At 41.7% G+C, this 22,671-nt stretch overlaps 1 protein-coding gene across 4 annotated transcripts in view; it reads right to left on the minus strand.

Moving 5' to 3' along the window:
* Positions 1 to 22,671, minus strand: part of THSD4 (thrombospondin type 1 domain containing 4) — a 274,230-nt gene that overhangs the window by 42,814 nt on the left and 208,745 nt on the right. For all 4 annotated transcript variants that reach the window (XM_068106810.2, XM_068106811.2, XM_068106812.2 and 1 more), the window contains one exon: positions 10,337 to 10,541. In XM_068106810.2, the coding sequence (XP_067962911.2) occupies positions 10,337 to 10,541 (205 nt within the window). The remainder of the gene's footprint in view (positions 1 to 10,336; positions 10,542 to 22,671) is intronic.

A 22,671-nucleotide genomic window follows, 5' to 3' on the forward strand; every position in this document is an offset into this window, starting at 1 on the left:
TCCAGGCCTTCAACGATTTAGAAAATGTGAATAATGCAGGATAATGTTCTCCCTGTAGGAAGCTCAGAATTGCTTACAATGGTCACAAAACCATTGGTTTTCTTCCTTCTGGAGTAGGCCCAATTTCCCAAGGCTTGTGTTCCTTCGAATTATCGTAATTCCTCACAACTGGCTATTTGACCTGGCCAATTGTCGTATTCCAGCGTAAAGCAGAGGCCTGAAAATTCCAGGACAAATGCCATTCCAATATTCCATTGTAACTCACTAATAGAGCAGCTTAAGGAACGAGGAAAATGTAGGTGAAGGAGTAACTTCTACGGAAGAGAACCCCGCACCACGTCTTTTCAGCAAGGTGATGGATGAAGGATCAGAGCAAAGCCAGAGGTTAAACGGTTACAATTAGCCTTCAAACGCCTGGGACTCTGAGGGCCATATGTGTTTTCAAAAAGACTTATCACCAAAGACTTGGAAGGTCCATAATGTGAGTTTTATGCGCTCTGCGGTCTGCGCTTGTCCCACAACCGCTCAAGTGTTTCAAATTAGCGGTTTCTCACATGCTATATGCGTTTTGCCTTTTGCACAAAGCGAGACCAAACTGTTTCCTGCACTCACCTTTCATGGCTCAAAGAAATATGTAATGGGAATTCATTGTACCTTGATTACCGCTGCATACGGATATGCTTCCCATCACCCACTAAGCATGTTAAAATCAGCAAGCCATAAAGAAACCCAAAGTTGGGCTGCTTAAATGCCCTAAGAATCCCACTCAGTCATGACTGATAGGACATGTTAAAATCATAACCACCCAGGGTCATTTGCACCATGGGTTTCAATTGGGATTCAGTAGTACGGTGGAATTTTCCATTAATTTGGATAACTTCTCTTTTTACAAAATGCATTCTAAGGCTTTTTTTTTGTTGTTGTATACAAGATCGAGGCTCGTGAAAGAGCTAACATTGATCACAAAAAAAAAACCAACACATAAAACATATAATAAGGGGAGCGGTAGACAAGATGGGGAGAGAAGGGGAAGCACAAACACAACACAAACCATAACCGGTCCGGTCTGGAGAGGACGCTGGCGTTACTTGTTCGCCGCTTCTCCGACTGGGCCATTGTACATAGTTTGCTTTTCTGGTGGTCGTGGCGGATTTTTGACCGTTGGGTCTGCCCTCTGCTCGGTCCCGGCTCTGCTCCTGGCTTCGCCTGCCCGGCTCCTCCACTGTTTCCTCAGGCCCGCTCCCGTTGTTTGTGGCCGTTGTTTGCGGCGGTGGCTGTTTGCCGCTGTGGTCTTGATTAGCGGCTGCAGTCGTTTGCCGCTGCGTTTGCCGCTGCGTTTGCCGCTTTGCCTCCTCGACCTTGGCCTCGTACTCGTCCCTTCGCTCCTGCCTGGCATGGCTCTGAGGTACTCCGCCGCAAGGCTTCTTCTGCTCAATACCCGCTCCACCCCATCATGCATCTCTGCCATCAAATCAAATGGACTCCTCCGACGACCCAGGTACATTCACCGTGGCTCCGGTCGTAAGTTTGTTTATTTGCAATCAGGTCACTCCATCCCCGTCCTCTGGTCGGCTCAGCGCACTCTCACTCTTCGTCCCAGCGCACCTGGTCACAGCAACCCACACGATCGCACCTCCTGCCTACGAACCCTGGCTAAATCACCTGAATTCATCCCTGCTGTTCAAAACAACATCAAGCTCACCCTGTTCAACACCCGGTCCCTCAACAACAAATGCCTCATCCTGAACGAATACATCCTGGATAACAAACTGGACTTTCTCTGTCTCACCGAAACCTGGCAACAACCTCTGGACTACTACACACTTAACCTCACCACACCCAATGGATATTCCTACGTCAATAAACCACGCTCGGAGGGCCGAGGTGGTGGAATTGCCGTTATCCACCGTCAAGACATCAAGACCAACCTCATCTCCATCTCATCTGCTCCATCATTTGAACACCTGGCTTTAAAACTCTCTGGTCACACGCAGTCAGTCATGGCTGTCGTCTACCGCCCTCCCAAACCACACCCATCATTCCTGTCTGACTTCTCCTACTTTCTGACCCAGCTATGTTCCCTCTCCCCCTCAATCCTCCTCCTTGGTGATTTCAATATCCACATGGACTCCACTGACTCCACAATAACCACTGACTTCACTGATTTACTCACCTGCTTTAACCTCACTCAACATGTCGACTTTCCTACCCATATCCGTGGTCACATTTTGGACCTTGTCTGCTCCACTGGATTAAGTTTGCACCATCTCTATGGCTCCGACCTCACCCTCTCTGACCACTTAGCCATCACTCTGACCATCAACATCCCCGCCCCAACACCAAGGCATTATCGCACAATCAACTTCCGTAAGCTAAACGCTCTTTCACCTACCTCATTCTCATCCACCCTCTCTGAAAAAATGTCCACTTCTCCCTTCATTGACCTCCACACCCCTTCCGACCTCACTGACTACTACAACCACACTCTCTCCTCCTGCCTTGACCAGCTTGCACCTGTAAAAACCAAAACAGTTTCTTTCACCCATTCTGCTCCCTGGTTTACCCCTGAACTCCACCTGATGAAAACTCGTGCTCGCCAACTTGAAAGACTCCGCAATAAAACGGGTCTCACAGTTCACTCCCAAGCCTACAAGGACCACATACAACACTACAAAGATGCCCTCTCCCGCGCCCGCTCTGCCTACTACTCTCAAATTATCCACTCTGGCTCCGGAAACCCAAAAGCACTCTTCTCGACAATAAACAAACTCCTCCGCCCCCTGAACACCACCACCCAGTCATTCACAGTAGACAACTGCATCTCCTTCCTCTCTTTCTTCCAACGCAAAATTGACAACATCTACAACAGCTTGACCACCGCCGCACCCGCTCCCCCTCCAACCACCTGCCCCCCCTTGTCCTGCCATCCCCTGTCTCGGTTCTCCCCAATCTCCCCTACTGACCTCTCTGAACTCCTCATAGGAATGAAAACTGCCACCTGCACTCTTGACCCCATCCCCTCCAGCTTTGTCAAAGCCTCCCTCCCTGCTCTCTCTCCACTTATCATTGCAACAATAAACTCCTCCCTGTCTACAGGCATCGTCCCACCTTCCCTCAAAATTGCTGCTGTTACCCCCATTCTAAAAAAAACCTGGTCTAAACCCTGACACCCTAAACAACTTCAGACCCATCTCCAACCTACCCTTTCTGTCAAAAGTTTTGGAACGCGCTGTAGCCACTCAACTCAAACATCATCTCTCTGCCAATAACCTGTATGAAACATTCCAATCCGGATTCCGCTCCAACCACAGTACTGAAACTGCTCTCCTCAAAATCACCAACGACCTTCTCCTCTCCTCTGACGCTGGCAACCTCAACATTCTCGTCCTCCTCGACCTCAGCGCTGCCTTTGACACCATCGATCACACTATCCTCCTCACCCGACTTGAATCCACCTTTAACGTTACCGGCACTGCCCTCTCTTGGATTAAATCATACCTCTCTGACAGATGCCAGTTCATCTCCATCAATAACTGCAAATCCCCCACTGCTCCCCTCCCCCAAGGTGTCCCCCAAGGTTCAGTTCTTGGCCCCCTCCTCTTCATCCTTTACCTGTCCCCGCTCGGTCACTTAATCCGCCGTCATGGTCTCCAATTCCACTGCTTCGCCGATGACATCCAGCTTTTCATCTCCACCAAGTCCGTCTCCACCGACACCCACTCTATCCTGACAAACTGCATCACTGAAATAAAATCCTGGCTTCAAATCAACTTCCTCAAGCTTAACTGTGATAAATCTGAAATAATCATCATTGGCCCAAAAACGCTCACAAAATCCACCCATAACTTTGCCCTCAACATCGACGGTATCCCAGTATCCACCTCCCCTCACATCCGGAATCTTGGCGTCATCTTTGACCAAACCCTTTCCTTCGACAAATACACTAAACAGATCACAAAGTCAGCCTTCTTTCACCTGAAAAACATTGCCCGTCTCCGCTCATCCCTCTCCTCCACAGCTGCAGAAACCCTCATCCACGCCTTCATCACCTCCCGTCTGGACTACTGCAATAGCCTCCTCTATGGTTCGCCCTCAAAAATCACCAATAAACTCCAATACATTCAGAACTCCGCTGCCCGTCTACTCACCCATTCCCGGACCCGTGACCACATCACCCCCGTCCTTTACAAGCTTCACTGGCTCCCCATCCCCCAGAGAATCCAGTACAAAATCCTCCTCTTGACATACAAAGCCCTCCATAACCTGGCCCCATCCTACCTGGCTGACCTCCTCTCCAGACACACTCCCACCCGCAACCTCCGCTCTGCTGGTACCAACCTCCTGACCCCCTCCATCCGGACCAAATTCAGATCCTGGGGGGACAGGGCCTTCTCCATCGCTGCTCCCACCCTCTGGAACTCACTACCTCACACCATCAGAGACTCCTCCTCACTCACCACATTCAAAACATCACTAAAGACCCACCTGTTCAACACTGCATTCAACATTCAACCCACAGCATTTAACCCCTGACTATCTCTTCTCCTTCTCCCTCCTTTTGCTTTAAATATTTCCCTATTGATTCTTGTCTTTTTGCAATTGTTGTTTTCATGTATTGTTATGCTTTATGTTTGCCACTCTGTCAAAGCGCCTTTGGGCTTCTGGAAAAGCGCTATACAAAATAAATGAATTATTATTATTATTATTATTATAACATTTGAGAGCACGGACATCGGGAGATCTGTGGGAGGGAGAGGGCTTGGGGGGAGGGGGAATGGGAAGGGCAGGGGTGGAGGGGGTGGGAGAACTATAAAACACATGGACACTGCAAGGACTTCCAGGAAAGAAGTCGTTATTTCAAAAAAGAGGATCTGGGGTGAATTAACGGGGGTAGAAAAGATCACGGTTTTGGATGGGGGAAGATAAGAGATGGTGGTGAACAGTTGTTTTTAAGACCTGGAGGGAGGAGTGGGATTGAAGAGGGTGAGGGAGTTTGTTCCAGAGGCGGGAGAAAAGAGGAATGAAAGAGTGAAGGTGAGCAGAGAGTCGAGAGCAGAGAGTTGTTGGATACTTCTGGCACAACTCACGTCTTACTGATTATTGGCACATTTCATGCAGGGCTACATGTAATTTGTGGCAAAGTTACAATGTTGTATTACAACCAAAGGTTGATGGACCTAATCAATATTGACGTCACGCAGAGTTTATGTTGGTAAAAAAAAATCGTAATACAGACTTACATTCCTGGTAAAAATGATAACGTTCCATGAACGTGCTAATCCCGTGAGGATAAATGTCACCTGTCAGCAACACACTATGACGACATTCGATAAGCTTGTCATTATACTCCCAAGAACTTCGAAATTGATGGGTTTGACTTTCAACGACAACAATAACATCCGTGAGCTGAGCAAGTGAGCTGGCCTAACAGTAAATATTCTTTTCTGCAATTTTCGTTTGGAACCATCTTCGGAGATCATCTGGCTTGTTGCCGGCAATCACCAACATCAGTAAAATTGCCCCAATGCCATCTCTCCTTTAACCCTTCACTCTTTCATTCCCCTTTTCTCCCGCCTCTGGAACAAACTCCCTCACTCTCGTCAATCCCACTCCTCCCTCCAGGTCTTTAATACAGCTGTTCACCACCATCTCTTATCTTCCCCCATCCAAAACCTTGATCTTTTCTACCCCCGTTAGTTCACCCCAGGTCCACTTTTTTGAAATTCCGACTTCTTTCCTGGAATTCCTAGCAGTGCCCACGTGTTTTATGTTCCTCTCCCACAACCCCCCCCTCTTCCCATGCCTCCTCCCCCCAAGCCCTCTCCCTCCCACAGATCTCCCGATGTCCCTGTTCTCTGTTGTTGTACTTGTGTGCTTCCCTCTCTCTCTCCCCATCTTGTTTCCCGCTCCCTTTATCATATGTTTTATGTGTCAGTTTGTCTTGTTGTGATCAATGTTAGCTCTTACAAGAGGCTCGATCTTGTATACTGAAAAAACCCCCCTAAGCGCACCGGGGAGTGAAGTAGGGGACATTGTCCCCCCCCTTGACATTTTCACAATTTCGTTTTCATAACCGCTGGGATTTTCAAATTCTCCTTTCATGACTTTTTCCCCAAGAGTCTTGTGCACGTTTTGATACCAAATACTGTATGTCCAAATCGGACTTACCGTTCAGGTGTCACATGACAATTAATAGTCACATGTCCTACTGAAACTACAACTATTACGTACGTAGGACACAGACATGTAGATATGTTGTGTTGCATGCAGTCGGACATTGTTGGCGTAAAATAATTGTCCAATAATATCTTCTCAGTATTTTAGCTTATCTCATGTGTGAAATGACCAGAATTGTAGATTTCCCTGAAAATTGCATAAAATAAGCATATTACATAATTACCGAGAAAGAGCAATCAGAGATTGCAGACCCTCGCCAGGACGTGTTTTCAGTGGTTTTTCAGGCTTTTCTGTTAAAACAAATATGGCGGCCGAACCACGTGACCGATGACGTCATCTTCTTTTTTTTCTCGCCAATTTATCCCTAGATGATGCTCAAGAAATTTCCTCTTGATCGGATGAAGTTTTGTACTTGTCGAATGATGACACCATAATGGAAGCACCCATGACATCATCATTAACATGTTATTCCACATGGAGAGTTTTTTTTACAATGAACCATGTCTCAATTTTTTCTATGCAGCGCTTTCGGAGATATAGAGGTGCAAAGTTTTTTGGTTCTTCCAAGATGGCGCCCATACTATGAGACCTATGACGTCATAATTACATTAAAAAATTATACGGGTGGATTTGCACCTATGGTGAAAATTTCCTGTCAATTGGACCAACGCTTGCAGAGAAAATCATATTTATTCTGTGCGGACAGACATACAAACAAACAAACAAACAAACAAACAGACAAACAGACAAACAAACGGACTCAAATGCAATACCCTCTTCTCAGGCGAGGGTAATCATGTAATAATTATAAATAATAAAATATTATGAACAAATTAATTACAGCATCATGGTCTGCTCATTACATGATAATCCATGCGCAATCATCGGACAATCTCTGGTGGAGATTTGAAAGGGGAGGAGCCGAAGTAGTCCCCTCCCCTTCGAGTCAGGGAGATCTCAAAATCTCCCAGTCCAGTTAGGGTTAAAACAATTCTAACATCCGTTATATTTAAATAAACTGATCCTAGCTCTATCCCAAAAATTTCTTGCAATAAATATATTATTACGTCAATAAAAATGTCTGGGGTCATTGGTTTGCATCAAACGCAAACCATTGAAAACCAACAAGACTCAGTTAATCGGAATACTTCAGAACATGTAGTTTTACCCCACAATGAAGGAATTAAACATTAAATTAATGTTTAATGAATTGATTAATGGAATTAATTGATTAATGATGAATTGATTGATCAATCAATTAATTGATTAATTATTAATTGATCAATTGATCAATTTGATTTGATCAATTGATTGATTGATTGATTGATTTGATTGATCAATTTGAATTGATTGATTGATTGATTAATTGATTAATGAATCAATTAATTTATGATTAATTGATTAATGATTAATTTATTACTTTATTGATTAATTGATTGATTAATGGATTAATGGAATTAATTGATTAATGATTAATTGATTAATTAATCAATTAGTTGATTAATTATTAATTGATTAATTGATCAATTTGATTTGATCAATTGATTGATTGATTGATTGATTGATTTGATTGATCAATTTGAATTGATTGATTGATTGATTAATTGATTAATGAATGAATTAATTAATGATTAATTGATTAATGATTAATTGATTACTTAATTGATTGATTAATGGATTAATGTAGTTATGGAATGAATGAAGGAATTAAACACAATGAAGGATGCATTTATAAAACGTTGGTATTCAAATTAAGGAAGGTGCGATTTCATGCATGTGGCGATAACAGGTGCTGATGTTTAATTGCTATCATTGAAATCCTTGGGTTGGTTACGTGGCTACGCCTTACAATGATACGGTCTCCAGATGGAGAAGCAAGATGATATGAGTTCCATTACATAAGGAACTTCAATGTAGGAGGAGGCGATTAGGCCCATAAAAGCCTGCATAATGATTGTTAAAATATGGTTGTTTGTCCGTGCTCTATCCTTTTCAAATGCTGAGCTTCAATCAAGGAAGCAGCACATACCGTTTCAAAGTGTTTGGTATGACTGAGCAAGGTGTGAGGCAGGAGTACCAGCCCAAAGGGGAGAGCTGTAAACCCTCAAGCTAAGAATGAATGCCTTATACGTAGATAACAGTTCAAATGTGCAAAGTAAAAGACTTAGCAAGGAAAGATTATGTTTTTGGCCTGCTCCAAGGAAAAATTATAAGTTGTCCTGCTTTGTCAGGCAGGGAATTGCACAAATGCGTTCATCATCGCATAAAGGGGACAACGTTGATGGGAATCTGACTCAAACGAGACAACGCCAAGGTGAGTAATATGTCTATGTAATGTTGTGACGACACAGGTTGAAATGATTTTGAAACATGAATAATCTCACTGCAGGTTCAATTATACAAGAGCAAATATCTGTCAAACATATCTGTTAAATATCTGTTGAGGTCAAACAGTTACTTTATGGTACCCGTTGGCAAAAAAGGAGGTTGTTCAGTATTGAACTGTTGATCCTATTGTGGCCTGGCCATTTGAAGGAGATAACTATACTCTTGGTTTTGTCATTGTGCAGGACCATGTTGATCATGCACACCAGGTTAAAATGCTTTCTTTGACTGGTTTCTTTGAACTCTGAGCCACGATGAAGTCTGATTTGGTCCAGGCTCACCATTATTCCTTTGATCCTCTTTTCTATCACATGTGAAACCACTATTTCTTGTTACAGGGTTTGAGAATCACACAAGAGCTGCCACACAAACACGTATACCCACACAAACAAATCACATAAGTACATGCAGACACACGTCCAAAAATATAGGACTTCACTTTTTACAAGCGTCAAACAGTTGTTGATCTTGAGGAAAGTAACTTCCTGGAAGACCTTGGGTGCCAAGGATGCCATCTAGTGGCGTCTCCTTTCTCTCTGCAATCAACAGAGGATTTTGAGGAGAAATTCCCCTTTCTTGCGGAATGCTAACAGACAGCGCTTTATCCTCTGAATGTTGAGCATCAAGCAAGGAAACAGGATATAACATTTTTAAAGTACGTATTTGGTACGACTCAACCAGGATCAGAATCAAAACGCTGATCTACCAAGATACGAGCAGATACTACAACTGAGCCCAGTCAATTCCTTCACTACTTTTCCTCTTTGTAGCCCCTCAAATTGGTCATTCACAATCATTTCAATTTCAAGCCCCTTGTCTCCCCATTATTGATTCTACACTGTCTAGATATGCACATTTTTGTTTGTCCAAAGTCTACCTATTCTCCAACATTCTGGACTAAGTTTTTACAAATCCAGTCAACTTCTTCAAATTATTTCAGTATACTTGAGTTTGATTAACGAGAGTAAATGCTACATTCGACTGCACTGTTATGTCTAAAAAGTAAATGATTAGGTCGAATCAGTCTCAATCGACCCACATGAACTGGCGAGTGGATCGATACAAGACAAAGTTATACTGCTCCCCCCTCTGGGCCGGTGCCCCTGCCTCACACCTAGCTCGGCTTCACACTGTTGAAACCAAAGCTTTCAGGATCATTGGAATCTCCCGTGATGAAGCTAACTCCGAGGGCCTTTCACTTACTCACCGCAGGCAGGTTGGTGGTCTTTCTGTCTTCTAACGACTCCTCCCCGGCCTTAATTCACCCCAGATCCACTTGTTTGAAATATCGACTTCTTACCTGGAAAGCCTAGCAGTGTCCATGTGTTTTCTACCTCTCCCACCTCCCCCCTCCCCCCTTCACATGCCCCTTCCCCCCAAGCCCTCTCCCTCCCACAGATCTCCCGATGTCCCTGTTCTCTGCTGTTGTAGTTGTGTGCTTCCCTCTCTCTCCCCATCTTGTCTCCCGCTCCCTTTTTTGTATGTTTTGTGTGTCCGTTTGGTTTTTTTGTGATTGATGTTTACACGAGCCTCGATCTTGTATACAAAAAAAAAGAAGTTAAATTCCAGGGCAGTTTTCTACCTGGAAGGTACATGTGAAACTTGAAGAAATGTGCAAGAAACAAGATCAGGCCAAACCTTCTCAAAACATAATGGTTACTGCAGTTACTTCTGAATATTGTTACATTTATCTACTAACACAATTGTCTCATTTTCTGCACTGAATCCCTCTTTAAGCTGGAGTAATCATGAATCATGCGGATAACATGCTTACCAAGGTAGTTCCTGCTTTTGGTCATTTCTGTAATGTTGATCTTGGTGGCACCGCTGGGTATCTCCAGTATCTTGTGGTATCCCACAGAGGACGCTGAACGCTTGTAGACTCCAGAGACGACCTTGCAGGCAGTGTCGTCTCCACCGCATACGCCGCACTTATCCAGCACCTTTCCAGAGCCCAGAAACCCGTCACAGCCTAAGGCCTGCCATTGTACACACAAAACCGGTACATTTCTTTATTATATGTACTTTTTTCTCTTCACAGAAGTGAGGCCCTTGGAAGAGCAAGATAGAACTGACCGAAAATGTCAGGACAAACATCAAGGGGATTTATGTACCGGGAAAGAAGAGACGGAGGAGGGGAGGAAACACTGAAACAAGCAATGGCGACCTGTATAAGAAACAGCAATCGATTTGTCTCCATATTGTTAGTGTTTTAAACATGGATGTTGACATATATGTGATCACTGTTGCTGTTGTTGTTGATTGCTCTTGCGCAATATATGATGGGGTCTAACATGCCATCTTGTGTGCATTTGATGCACAGATAATAAGACGAGCTGACATTTCCATTCACTGACTTGTTACAAACAAGGATGTAAAAGTAGAACAACAAGGAGAAACACTAATTGGTAAACCATGACTATGTATCATTCCAATCCAGGTATAAAAGTAAACAAATGCAGAGAAGTGAAAAGGCACAGCACGCTAACACTTACATATTAGGTTGAACGGACTTTAAAGATAAGCAGGTGAAACAACCTAATAGGTCTTCATGTCATGATAAAACCTAATAAACATCCTAATGATATGATAATGTCTTCATGTCATGATAAAACCTAATAAACATCCTAATGAAATGATAATGTCTTCATGTCATGATAAAACCTAATAAACATCCGAATGAAATGATAATGTCTTCATGTCATGATAAAACCTAATAAACATCCTAATGAAATGATAATGTCTTCATGTCATGATAAAACCTAATAAACATCCTAATGAAATGATAATGTCTTCATGTCATGATAAAACCTAATAAACATCCTAATGAAATGATAATGTCTTCATGTCATGATAAAACCTAATAAACATCCTAATGAAATGATAATGTCTTCATGTCATGATAAAACCTAATAAACATCCTAATGAAATGATAATGTCTTCATGTCATGACGTTTGTAAGATGAAAAATTAATTTCAAGAACAAAGCCATGCTCATTTAGATAAAGTTCACTCCTTCCACATTCTGGTAAAGTATGGTGTGCTACAACATACAGTTAACTGAAAATGTTTGTGTATTCTGTCTATTCCGTAATACTCCAGTCACTACACCTACAGAGATGAATTCAATTCACTCTTGATGTTGACATTGTCCATAAATTTACCATTTGTCTTGGCAGATTATTGCACACACATATGAGATACCTGTACAAACACACTTCCAATATATATATATATATTGTTACGGATCCGGGGGACGGCACTCCCGTTAGCAAGGGGGGGTTAATCCCCTTGTCTTGTTAAGCTGGCCGTCCGACCGGTCCTGGGGGTATGACGTCACGCCCGGTCAGCGCTGAATAGGGTAGTAGGCCAATTCTTCCTATGACCTAAGTACCAGCGCCTTCCGGTACGCGGGGAAATACTCCCGCCCGGGCCGCAGCGTAATAGATGGATTGCGCCGAGCGAAGTGAGCTGCAACGCGGGCCGTTAACAAAGGACTAAACCCGATTATAAGCGGTCCTGCCGAAATCGCGCCACAGGTACTCAATAGGGAAAACACGAAGACAATCGGACGAGAAAGAAACCAAAGTAAGAGGAGGAACAGGTATTTATTAATTAACGATACAAAACCAAAGAAAGAGAAGGAACAAAAGCAATATACAGAAGAAGAAGAAGACAGCGCAAATCCTTAAACAGTCTTACTTATACCCCGGACAACACAAACAGCACTAACTCACGTACACAAATGGGAATTTCAGGCAGGAATGGCTGGAGGAGATGGTTCAGGTGTGGCGTCCAGGTAGCTCGTTCTCCAGTCCCCAACTCACACCATGAAGCAGATGAACCAAACGGCAGGAGCTCTCCGCGTGTCGTTTGGCATGTGCGGGACTATCACAGGCAACGGTAGGCCGGCTTCGGCGGTTACCCTCGTGGCTCAGCCGCGTACGTAATAAGCGAACAGTTCAATTAACCACGAACAATGCGCTCTTCAGTCGCTCAATGCGTTCTCTCAATACCATTCGCTCGCGATGCGTGACCCCCTTCTCATCTCAAGTGAACTCGCCGAGTGCCTCTCCAAGATCGCCTCTCCTCACTCATCTGCATAAGCAGTCCCTCGCAGTCCCTTTTATTGGCCTTGGCCGTATCAAGCCACCGGCCCCGCTGACATGCCTACCGGTGGGCTCACCTCAGCGATGGTTGGTTGGCAAGGGCTCTCTGACTCCACCTTTGATGACGAGGTGGTGCCACGCCCGTGATTTGGCGGCTCCTCCCCCCTTCTTCTCCGAGACAGAGCACATGGCCAATGGCGTCTTGTGGGATAGAAAACCACTCGCACCGCCGGGATAGAAAACCACTCGCACTGCTGGGATAGAAAACCACTCGCACCGCTGGGATAGAAAACCACTCGCACCGTTGGGATAGAAAACGAAAGGGGGCCTATCTTATTTGATTGATGCAACGTAGAGTCAACTATTGGAAACACAGCCTTACCTGGAACACATAATAATGACATAACTCTAGAGAGGTCCTAAAGTGTCCTACGTGTTGTACATGGACTAACTAAGGTGCAATCTTTAATTAACAGCCAATTAAGGGGACATGTACACAGGGGTCATTTATAAGGGAATTTACTACTAAATTTACATGTGAAGGTTCTAAAAACCGGAATAATATATATGTATGTATGTATAAGAAGCTGAAATTTTGTATAGAAGCTGAAATTTTGGCACAATAGTGAGCAAGTGTTTTGGCATAAACGGTATTTTTTGTTTTTTTATTAATCGATTAATTGATGAATTACTTAATTATTATCAATTAATTAAGTACTTACTTATTTACTTATTCATCTCGGCAATATCTCAGGCACCTTTTGAGTTAGGAAGCAGATATTTGGACACGACAATGAACAAGTGATTTTACTGTAAAGGGTATTTTTGATTTATTTATTAATCAATTAATTATTTAATTATTCAATTAATGAGTTCATTTAAAAAAAATTAAGTTACAGATTCGAATGAAACAGTGGTGGTTTAGGTATTATATTAGTCAATTGATTCATAATTTAATTATTTTACTATTATTATGTATTTATTTTCAATATTAATCACTTATTTATTTTCTTTCTCATCTGGGCAATATCCCAGGCACCTTCTGAGCGAGGAAGCCGATATTTGGACACGACAGTGACCAAGTGATGTGGCTATAAAGGATATTTTTGAGTTATTGATTAATCAATTAATATATTTATTATTTATTGATTAATCGATTCATTCTTTCTTTTTTTTCGATTAATGACTTATTCAATTAATTTTCAAAAAAGTTACCACTTCGGAAGAAACCCTGGTGGTTGAGGTATGTTATTAGCCAATTGATTAAGAAATTATTTTACGATTATTATATATGGATTTTAATTACGCAATTAATCAATTAATTTATTGTACACCTCTCCCTCCCAATACCGTCTCTATGTGCGGCAATGATGCACGCAGAAGGATGTAATTTATTTGGCATGGGGGCGGTGTACTTTGAATGTATCTGTACTTGTTTAAAATTATCTTTAAAAATCATTCCTTTATTAAAATTGAAGTACAATATAAACTTGAACACTGTGTGGAGTAACATGTTCTACAAACTCTCTAGTTACCTCCTCCACTGCAGGTGGGCTGCGGCTATGCCTTCACCCCTGTCTGTCTGTGACCAGGATACATCAAAATGTTGTGGATTGATTCGGATGAAACTTGGTGGACAGGTTGAGGGTTGATTTGTTTGGTTTGGTTGGCAAGAAGTAATTGATTCAATTTTGGTGAAGAGAAAAATCCAGATCTGGATCCAAGAATTTTAAAGTGATTCTTCAACATTGAGTGATAGCGCAAGAAATTATATATAACATGATATCTCAAAAGGTTATGGACAAATTCGGACAAAACTTGGGAGACAGGATGGGTGTGTGACAAGGTGGAATAAATTAGATTTTGTTGAAGATCCGAGGTCAGATCCAGTTCTGATAATTTTTTTATGGCATAGCCCATAGGGAAAAGCTGTCTAGAACAGTGTTTGTCTGTCCATTTGTAAGTATGTATGTATGTATGTATGTCCCCTCAAACGTACACCAATCAAACCTGAAGATCTGGTCACATGACAGGGGTGATGTGATGTCATTACGGCAGTAAGATGGCTGACACCACACACTGCCATTTTGATTCCTATGCCGTTCAGGCCGGACATATCGTTGAACCTCTACCTTTACAATCTGCTCAACCTTTACGTTTTTCATTCAGTGTGAAACACAAACAAACCGATTGTTAAAATGACCATCAAATATCGAAAGCCTAGGCGGTAGGGTCTTCAAACGACACAGTACAAAGAGGCCTTAGGCTTCATGCCTTCATAGTTCATGCCTCACCTTCAGGCCACTTCAGACAAATAAGCCCAGGTTTCTTAATACAGTAGTATCTTTTTCGTAATAATAATAATCATATAGTAAATATAATCGTAACACTGCAATCTCTTTGTCGTGACTGCAAAGTTACTGGATTGAAGTGGTGTATGGTTGGTTCAATGTTGACTCGAAACATATTGAATAAACCATATGGTGTCTCAATGCAATCTCTTCACTTTCATGGTAACAGACAGCTTAGAGACTTAGAGTACTTCAAAATAATTTAATACTTACATTATTTGCTAACTGGTATCTCTACCCAGGTCATACTATCCATTTCAACTAAAGTATCAAACAAGCTCGGCTTCGCCGCTATTAGACTTTCGGTCTTGTTTGTTTTATAAGTGATTCTTCACCATTGAGAGATGGGCCAAAAACAATATATAGCATTATATTTCAAAAAGTCATGGACGGGTTAAGACTAAACTAGGTGGATGAGTTTGTTCATTGAAAAGAAGAAGCCGATTAAATTTTGGTTCAGGTCCGAATCCAGGTCTGGCCTATTAGTGGGATACAAAACATAAACTGTTCATCCTGGCGGAGGTTTGTTCTCTATCAGTCCGAGACACCACACAGTGAGGGTGACATCAAGACTTTTGAATGGATATGTTCATGTTGGCTTACCGAATGTGCTCTGAAAAGCTGCCCAGTCTTTGGAGGCATGGGGCTAAGTGTGAAGTAACAACAGCGTAAATGGAAGTTTGCCCTCTGCTGTTTCCTACCCAATCCACAAGCTGCATCAATGCTGACCTTGCTGTCGGGACACACCGTTACCCCATCCCTGCAAGGTTTGCTGGTGCAATTTTTACACATATTTCGTCACTTTGCACAGTAGGACTACATCTCCTGAAACATAATATTATATTTTTGTTTTATAAACACATGTAAGGAGGTGATGTCATTATCTCTGGTTTGTGACAATCCCTGCATTTTAAACTGCTTTTTTCTTGCTGATGAAGTCTAAAAGCAGAAATGCATGTCCAAGATTAATTATTAAAATGCAGGCTTCAATACTCCCCTTTTGGGGTTGTTGATATTGATGGTGTAAAGAAGATCACACACTAATGTAACTTGGTGCCATTCATGACCTCAGTGATGACGAGTTGGTTTATGTAAATTGCACATTGGCTTCACTTTAATTTGTGGTTCACTTCATGCCATGTGGTATCACATGGAACAGAAACTTCTTCAGAAAACTTGGATTTCAAGTTGATTTCGTCTTGCTGATGAAGCCCTTCGGGTGCAAACCTGTGTCCGAGACTGAAATTAAAAATTCTGGTTGCATTCTTGTCTTTAATGGTCGGTTGATGTTTTTTGTAAATCCTGAAAAGAGATCTTTCTTCTTTTGAACAGCACTTTTCATGAGAACTGCAGATGCAGAAAAAAAAATACAGTACTTTGTTCCAAGAGCTATGTCCACAGCACAAGGTCACGCCAGGTTGCACCTCCCCTTGACCCACATCCAACATCATCCATCACTTGTACCCCGAGTGCAGCCACCCTTGGCTTCGCGCACTTGTCATTGCACGTCAGAGCTCCTAGAGAGAAGTAACCCGTTAAGAGTTCTGCCCTAAAAGGTAGGAATGTCAACGATTGAAATATGATGAAATTATTACAATCTTCCCGTTAAATTTTGTTTTGTCCAAGTGCACCTTTTACAGCCTTTACCGAGATCAGCTGTCTTCAGACAGCAGTGAATATGGAGTGGAACAGCCTCATTCCAATACCCCACAATACCCCTCATTCCAATCCCCATACCATTCTTTTCAACCCCACCCAGACTCCACAATTCCCTCCCAAAATGCACCCTGAGCCATTGTCAGATTACTCGTCTTTGCAAAGCTGCATACAAGCAAAGTGATTGTACGCCCACTTCAATCATCGAAGACACCCATCACCCTCGACTGCAAATGCCCTGATCAGACACGGGTGTCGTGGGGATTATTTAAGTCAATCACTTTTTGGAAGCATCTTATAAAGACGAAATTCCCTACGAAAACCCCGCACAGGAATTTCAGCGTTCGGATGAGTCGCCCAAGCAGGAGACGTCCCTTTCATTGATAAGTCACATAAATTATATCAACAGAATGTCATTCCTTATTCAGCGCACAATTTTACATCATTGGCATCTCTTGTAATTTCTGGCCTTAATTGAATGTCTCACTTAATTAACGTGTGACAACTTTCTGGTGAAGCATACCGAACTCTCACTCCTGTTGAAACATCCGTTTCATTCATTCTTGAATTATTCGTGACTTGTAATGTATTCTCGTGGGGAATTTGAAAGAAAGTAAAATTTATGCATGAGGTGTAGGAGTTTCAAAATGGTGAAAAGTTTTGAAAAGGAAATGTTATTTTTTGTCTACAAAGGACAAAAAAAGTCAACAGGTTAAGAGGGATTATAAATTGTTTTTTAAGAATCATATTTGTATGTCTTGTTCACCCATGCTATGGGAGGGTGTAAAATGCTAATGTGACGTGGAGAACAATCTTCCCTGAAGCTAAATAATTGTCTAAATTGATGCGGCCATAATTTTGGGTTCTAAAGTGGTTTTCCACATGTAATTTTGACAGCAATAACTATGTTATACTACATACTTAGATGTACTCATATTGTAGTATGTAATTAATAGATATACTCACGTTATAGTACTATTTAATATACACATGTAGTATGTACTTAATAGACATACTCACGATGTCGTGCATACTTAATAGTACTAAAACTATTGTGCCTACTTGCATAATTAATTTACGTTGTAATTATACGCACTTAATATACAGGGTGTTATACGTACTTTTACGTACAGGGTTTGCCAAAAAGACCTGGACAACTCAAGGTGGGTCAAGGCGGTGCACGAGTTCTTGCCATATTCAGCTCAGTACATTTGCTTCCAGCATGGCACATGCAGCTGTGATCCGAGAACGAAGGTTTACCTTGGTTTACCACATTGGTGATGTACATAACATCATCGACAAACCCCCACAGAAAAAAAATCAAGGGGGACTATGTCTGGTGATCATGGGGGCCAGGCGGTTGGTCCATCTCAGCCAATCCAGCAGCCTGGAAATTTTTCGTTCATGACAGCTCGACCAACTAAGGCCCAATGAGAGGGAGCGCTGTCCTGTTGAAAAATGATATCGGGTTGCATGTCTTCAATCTATGGGAAGGTGAATCCTTCCAACATGTTCATGTAATTGTTGACGTCACTGTATCCTCCGCAAAGACAAACGGACCCACCAAGTGGTCAAGGAGAAGGCCACACCACACATTGACCTATGGACTGCTGTGTACGTGTTCAATGACCAAGTGGGGGTTTTCAGAGCCCCAAATCCTCACATTGTGCTGATTTACCTTCCCCGATACATGAAAGCAACCTTCATCTGTGAACATGACCTTTTTCAGGAAATCTTCGTCATCGTCTATGCAACTGAGCATTTCCAAGGCAAACACCTTGTGTTTGGGTCCATCATTTGGTTTGAGTTCCTGCAGAATCTGCACTTTATGGGCATAAAGCTTCAGTTTTTTAATGTAAAATCTCCTGTGTACAGTGGTGGTTGTTAGTCCCAGTTCTCTGGATGCATGTCAGATTGATTTTCTGGGACTTTGTTGAAATGATTCATGCACTCGTTCAACGTCTGCTGCACTTGTGCTTGGTCGATCGATACTTTTCTGTTTCTGACAACTTCCAGTCTCCTTAAACCCCTTGTATCACTCTCTGATACTAGTCCGCGATGGCGGATTCCTTCCATACCTTGTACGGAAATTATGCTGAGCTTGCGTGTGGGATCTCGTCTCAATGAACCATTCGACGGACTAAGCTTTCTCCTGTAGAGTTGCCTTTTTTTTTTTACATTAAAGCACCAGACCTGAAAATACAGATAACTTTATGAGATTCTCTGTCATATAAAATAAAGAGTATTGTTGTATCATTGTGGTACGAAATACATTAACTTTTTGGAGCACCCTGTATTATAATAAAGTAAAAGGTTTGTGGTGTGCACCATGTGTTGGCTCTTAAAAGAACCGCTTTACATTTACATCTCACTATCCCCAAAGAAAATGGACGACCCATTATTGATATCTGGCTCTCCCTCATTAACAAGCAGACACCAACCAACATAGGTATCAACACATCCAGGACAATATACCATGATGAGCAAGAACATACTGGCCAATCAGCAACACACAATGAACAACCAATCAGCACCACAAAATAACCAACCAATGGGTGGTTTGCAGTCCTTATAAACTCTGCGTCCCATTCCTTCCAGTTACTTCATCCTGTCGATTGGCGGAGCATGCTGCCCGAAACATTGAGGCCTACTTTTCTTATTTTTATTTTGTTTTGGAGTTATTTTTAAACTATAAAGAATATAAATAGCTCTTTTAAGAGCCAACACATGGTGCAAACTGCAAACCTTTTACATTATTGTTATTCCAACATGGAAACTTTTAAACAGCACTTCAGTTATATTATAGTTTTCTTACAGAGAAATGACATACTGTATTTCACTTGCAGAGAATTGACGTATTTCATTTTACTGGAAACAACCACTCCATACGGGAGCAGCCGGGCGGGGGAGGTGGCATGGTATTATCCGTATTATTACCAATTATCATTACTCTTGTTATTGTTAATATTATTATGATGCTATTATAATTACTAGTAACGGTACCCGCCCTACGGGCGGGGCTTCAATTGGGAGGCCCAAATGAAAAAGCAAAATATCAGAAATTGAAGGCTTTTTTTTATTTTAAACGATTTATATAAACATTCGTTAAATCATATCACACGCAAATCATCAAAATATAAAAATTATTTGTAGAATTTCAATAAAAGCCACATCACTGTTCATATCGGTAAATATTATTCCATCGTGTTTGGAAAAACTGGAAAATTGGAAAATTGGAAAAAATTTCCTAATTGGAAAAACAATATAGCCTATTTTACTCCAGGGGGTCCCAGGATTACCCACCCAAAATTTCGTTGCGATCGGTTCAGCCGTTTTTGCGGTACCTGAGAACAGACAGACAGACATTTGGTGAATTATAGTAAGATTGTTGTTGTTATTATTATTACTTTTGTTATTGGAAGTGGCCTCGGAAAAACGCCAGGATAACGTGGAGCAACGCTCAATCTATGCACCAATTAACAACATGGCATTCTTCCTGAAAGAGGCAACAACAGGAGTTCCCTTACAAGGAACCTCGACCAAGAGGAGGCCATTTATCCCATCAAAGCCTGTGCTATTATTACCAACTTATGGTTGTTTGTCCATGTTCTAACCTTTAATGCTGAGCATCAAGCAAGGAAGCATGACGTTCCATTTGTAAAGTTCTTGGTTTAACTCGGCTGGGGTTGCAACCGCTGACCTCCCAGATTCAGAACGGACACTCCAACCATTATGCTACTGAGGCTGGTAAACGGAAAAATAAAACATGGGAATTCCTCTGGATTTTTTTTCAGTCAAGGCTAGAGCAAATGTGAAAATAAGGTAAATGCCTCTTGATACAATTAAGGTCTCTGAAGTGTCACTCGTTATACCGTCTCTGCCAACCACAGTGTCACTACACGGTGCACATTTACTTAGAAAACTTACTGAAGGTCATTTTTTATTTCTTGATATTTCTATGGATATGTTTTACCTTTGTAGAACAATTGCACTTTTTATGTTCAGTTCCCTAATTTTAGGGAAGCATAAGTATTGGAACAGATGACTGACAGGTGTTTTTTTTTTTATTGCATTGATCGTTCACATATAAAAGAGCTGTGAATGTCTAGTCTTGGTTTTAGCCTTTGCTTTTGCCTTTTGGGTCAGTCAGCATAAACCAATATGAAGAACTTAAACTGTCTATGAAAGAGAAGCAAGCAATTTGTAAGCTGAAAGAACAGAATAATTCATTTAGATTTTAGAACCATAGCACAACAATTTGGAATATCTTGAAAAATAAAGAAACCACTGGTGTACTTAGCAATATACAACGGCCAGGTCAGTCAAGGAGAACAATTGCAGTTGATGACGGGAAAATCATCAGAACTGTAAGAAAAACACTAAAACAACTGTCAGTAACACCAACAACACCCTCCAGATTGCAGGGGTAAAAGTATCACATTCTACCGTTCGCAGAAGACTTCTACAGCAGAATTACAAAGGCTACACCGCAACATGCAAACCTTTCATCAGCATCAAAAATAGAAAAGCCAAATTAGAATTTGCCAAGAAGTACAGAAGTGAGCTAGTAGAGTTCTGGAACAAAGTTTTATGGACAAATGAGACCAAGATAAACATTTACCAAAGTTATGGAAAGGTGAAAGTGTGGAGAAAGGAAAGAACTGTATATGATCCAAAGCATATTATCTCATCTGTGAAGCATGGTGGGGGTAGTCTCATGGCTTGGGGATGCATGGCTGCCTCTAGAATGAGCTCACTCAGCTTTATTAATGATGTAACTGATGATGGCAGCAGCAGAATGAAATTTGAAGGGTACAGAAACATTTTGTCTGCCAATGCATTAGAAAATGCCTCCAAACTCATTGGGTGGCGCTTCACCATGCAGCAAGACAATGACTCAAAACACAATGTCAATTCAACCAAGGAGTTCATCAGGGAGAAAAAGTGGAAGGTTTTAGACTGGAAAAGTCAATCTCCTGATTTAAATCCAATGGATCATGCCTTTCACTTGCTGAAGAGGAGGTTAAAGTAAGAAACCCCCCAAAACAAACAACTGAAAATGACTGCAGTAAAGGCTTGACAAAGCATCTCAAAGGGAGATATCAAGAGTTTGGTGATGTCCATGGGTCACGGGCTCAATGCAGCATGCAAGATATGTGCAACCAAATACAAACTACAATACTTCTTTAATTCAATTAAAGTTAATTTGACTATTAATTATTTATATTAGTTAATTCCAAGACTTATGCTTACCTAAAATGGAGGGGGGGGAGGCTGAACACAAAAAGTGCTATTGTTCTACAATGGTAAAACATATATGAATAGAAACACCAAGAAATAAAAGATGACCTTCTGTACTCTTGGCTCATATTAATCTTTTGATATCAAATCCAGGTTTCTTGAGTATATAGCATTAATAACAAATTTGACTTCACTGTTCCAATACTTATGGAGGGCACTGTATGTGTATATATATATATTTATACATATGGTAAACAATGCCGTTCTCCAACCTGAGATGAATGCCGTGACGTGTATGCCATGACGCACACTTTGTCTGAGATTCCAGGAAAAGCTCTCTTGCAACACTGATTCCATTTATGTTAAATGTCATTTAGGGTCAGATGATGTCACAAGTGAATGAAAAGTGCAGTTCTCACTGCTTTCACCCTTGTTAGGGCATCAACAGGGCAACATAGCATGTTTACTTCCACCTATGACTCTGAAACCTTTCGGTTATAAACCACTTGCAGTGCAACTCCAAACTGTGAGTGGGGAGAGCCCCGGAACTGAGTCACATACAGCCTTCCATGGTGAACATTACTAAACACAAACCAAAGTCACGATTGGATGCGTCCATCTGCCAATGTCTGTCTGCCACACGAGAACATTACCGCTGCTTTACTACCTCACCAACCAGGAGGTGAGTTTGTGGGCGGGTGTAATAATAAACAAAAATATGGCCACTCCGACCCAATAAATGCTACAGGGGG

Source organism: Myxine glutinosa, chromosome 2 (genome assembly GCF_964187855.1).
Source record: "Myxine glutinosa chromosome 2, kmMyxGlut1.1, whole genome shotgun sequence".
Taxonomy (NCBI): domain Eukaryota; kingdom Metazoa; phylum Chordata; class Myxini; order Myxiniformes; family Myxinidae; genus Myxine; species Myxine glutinosa.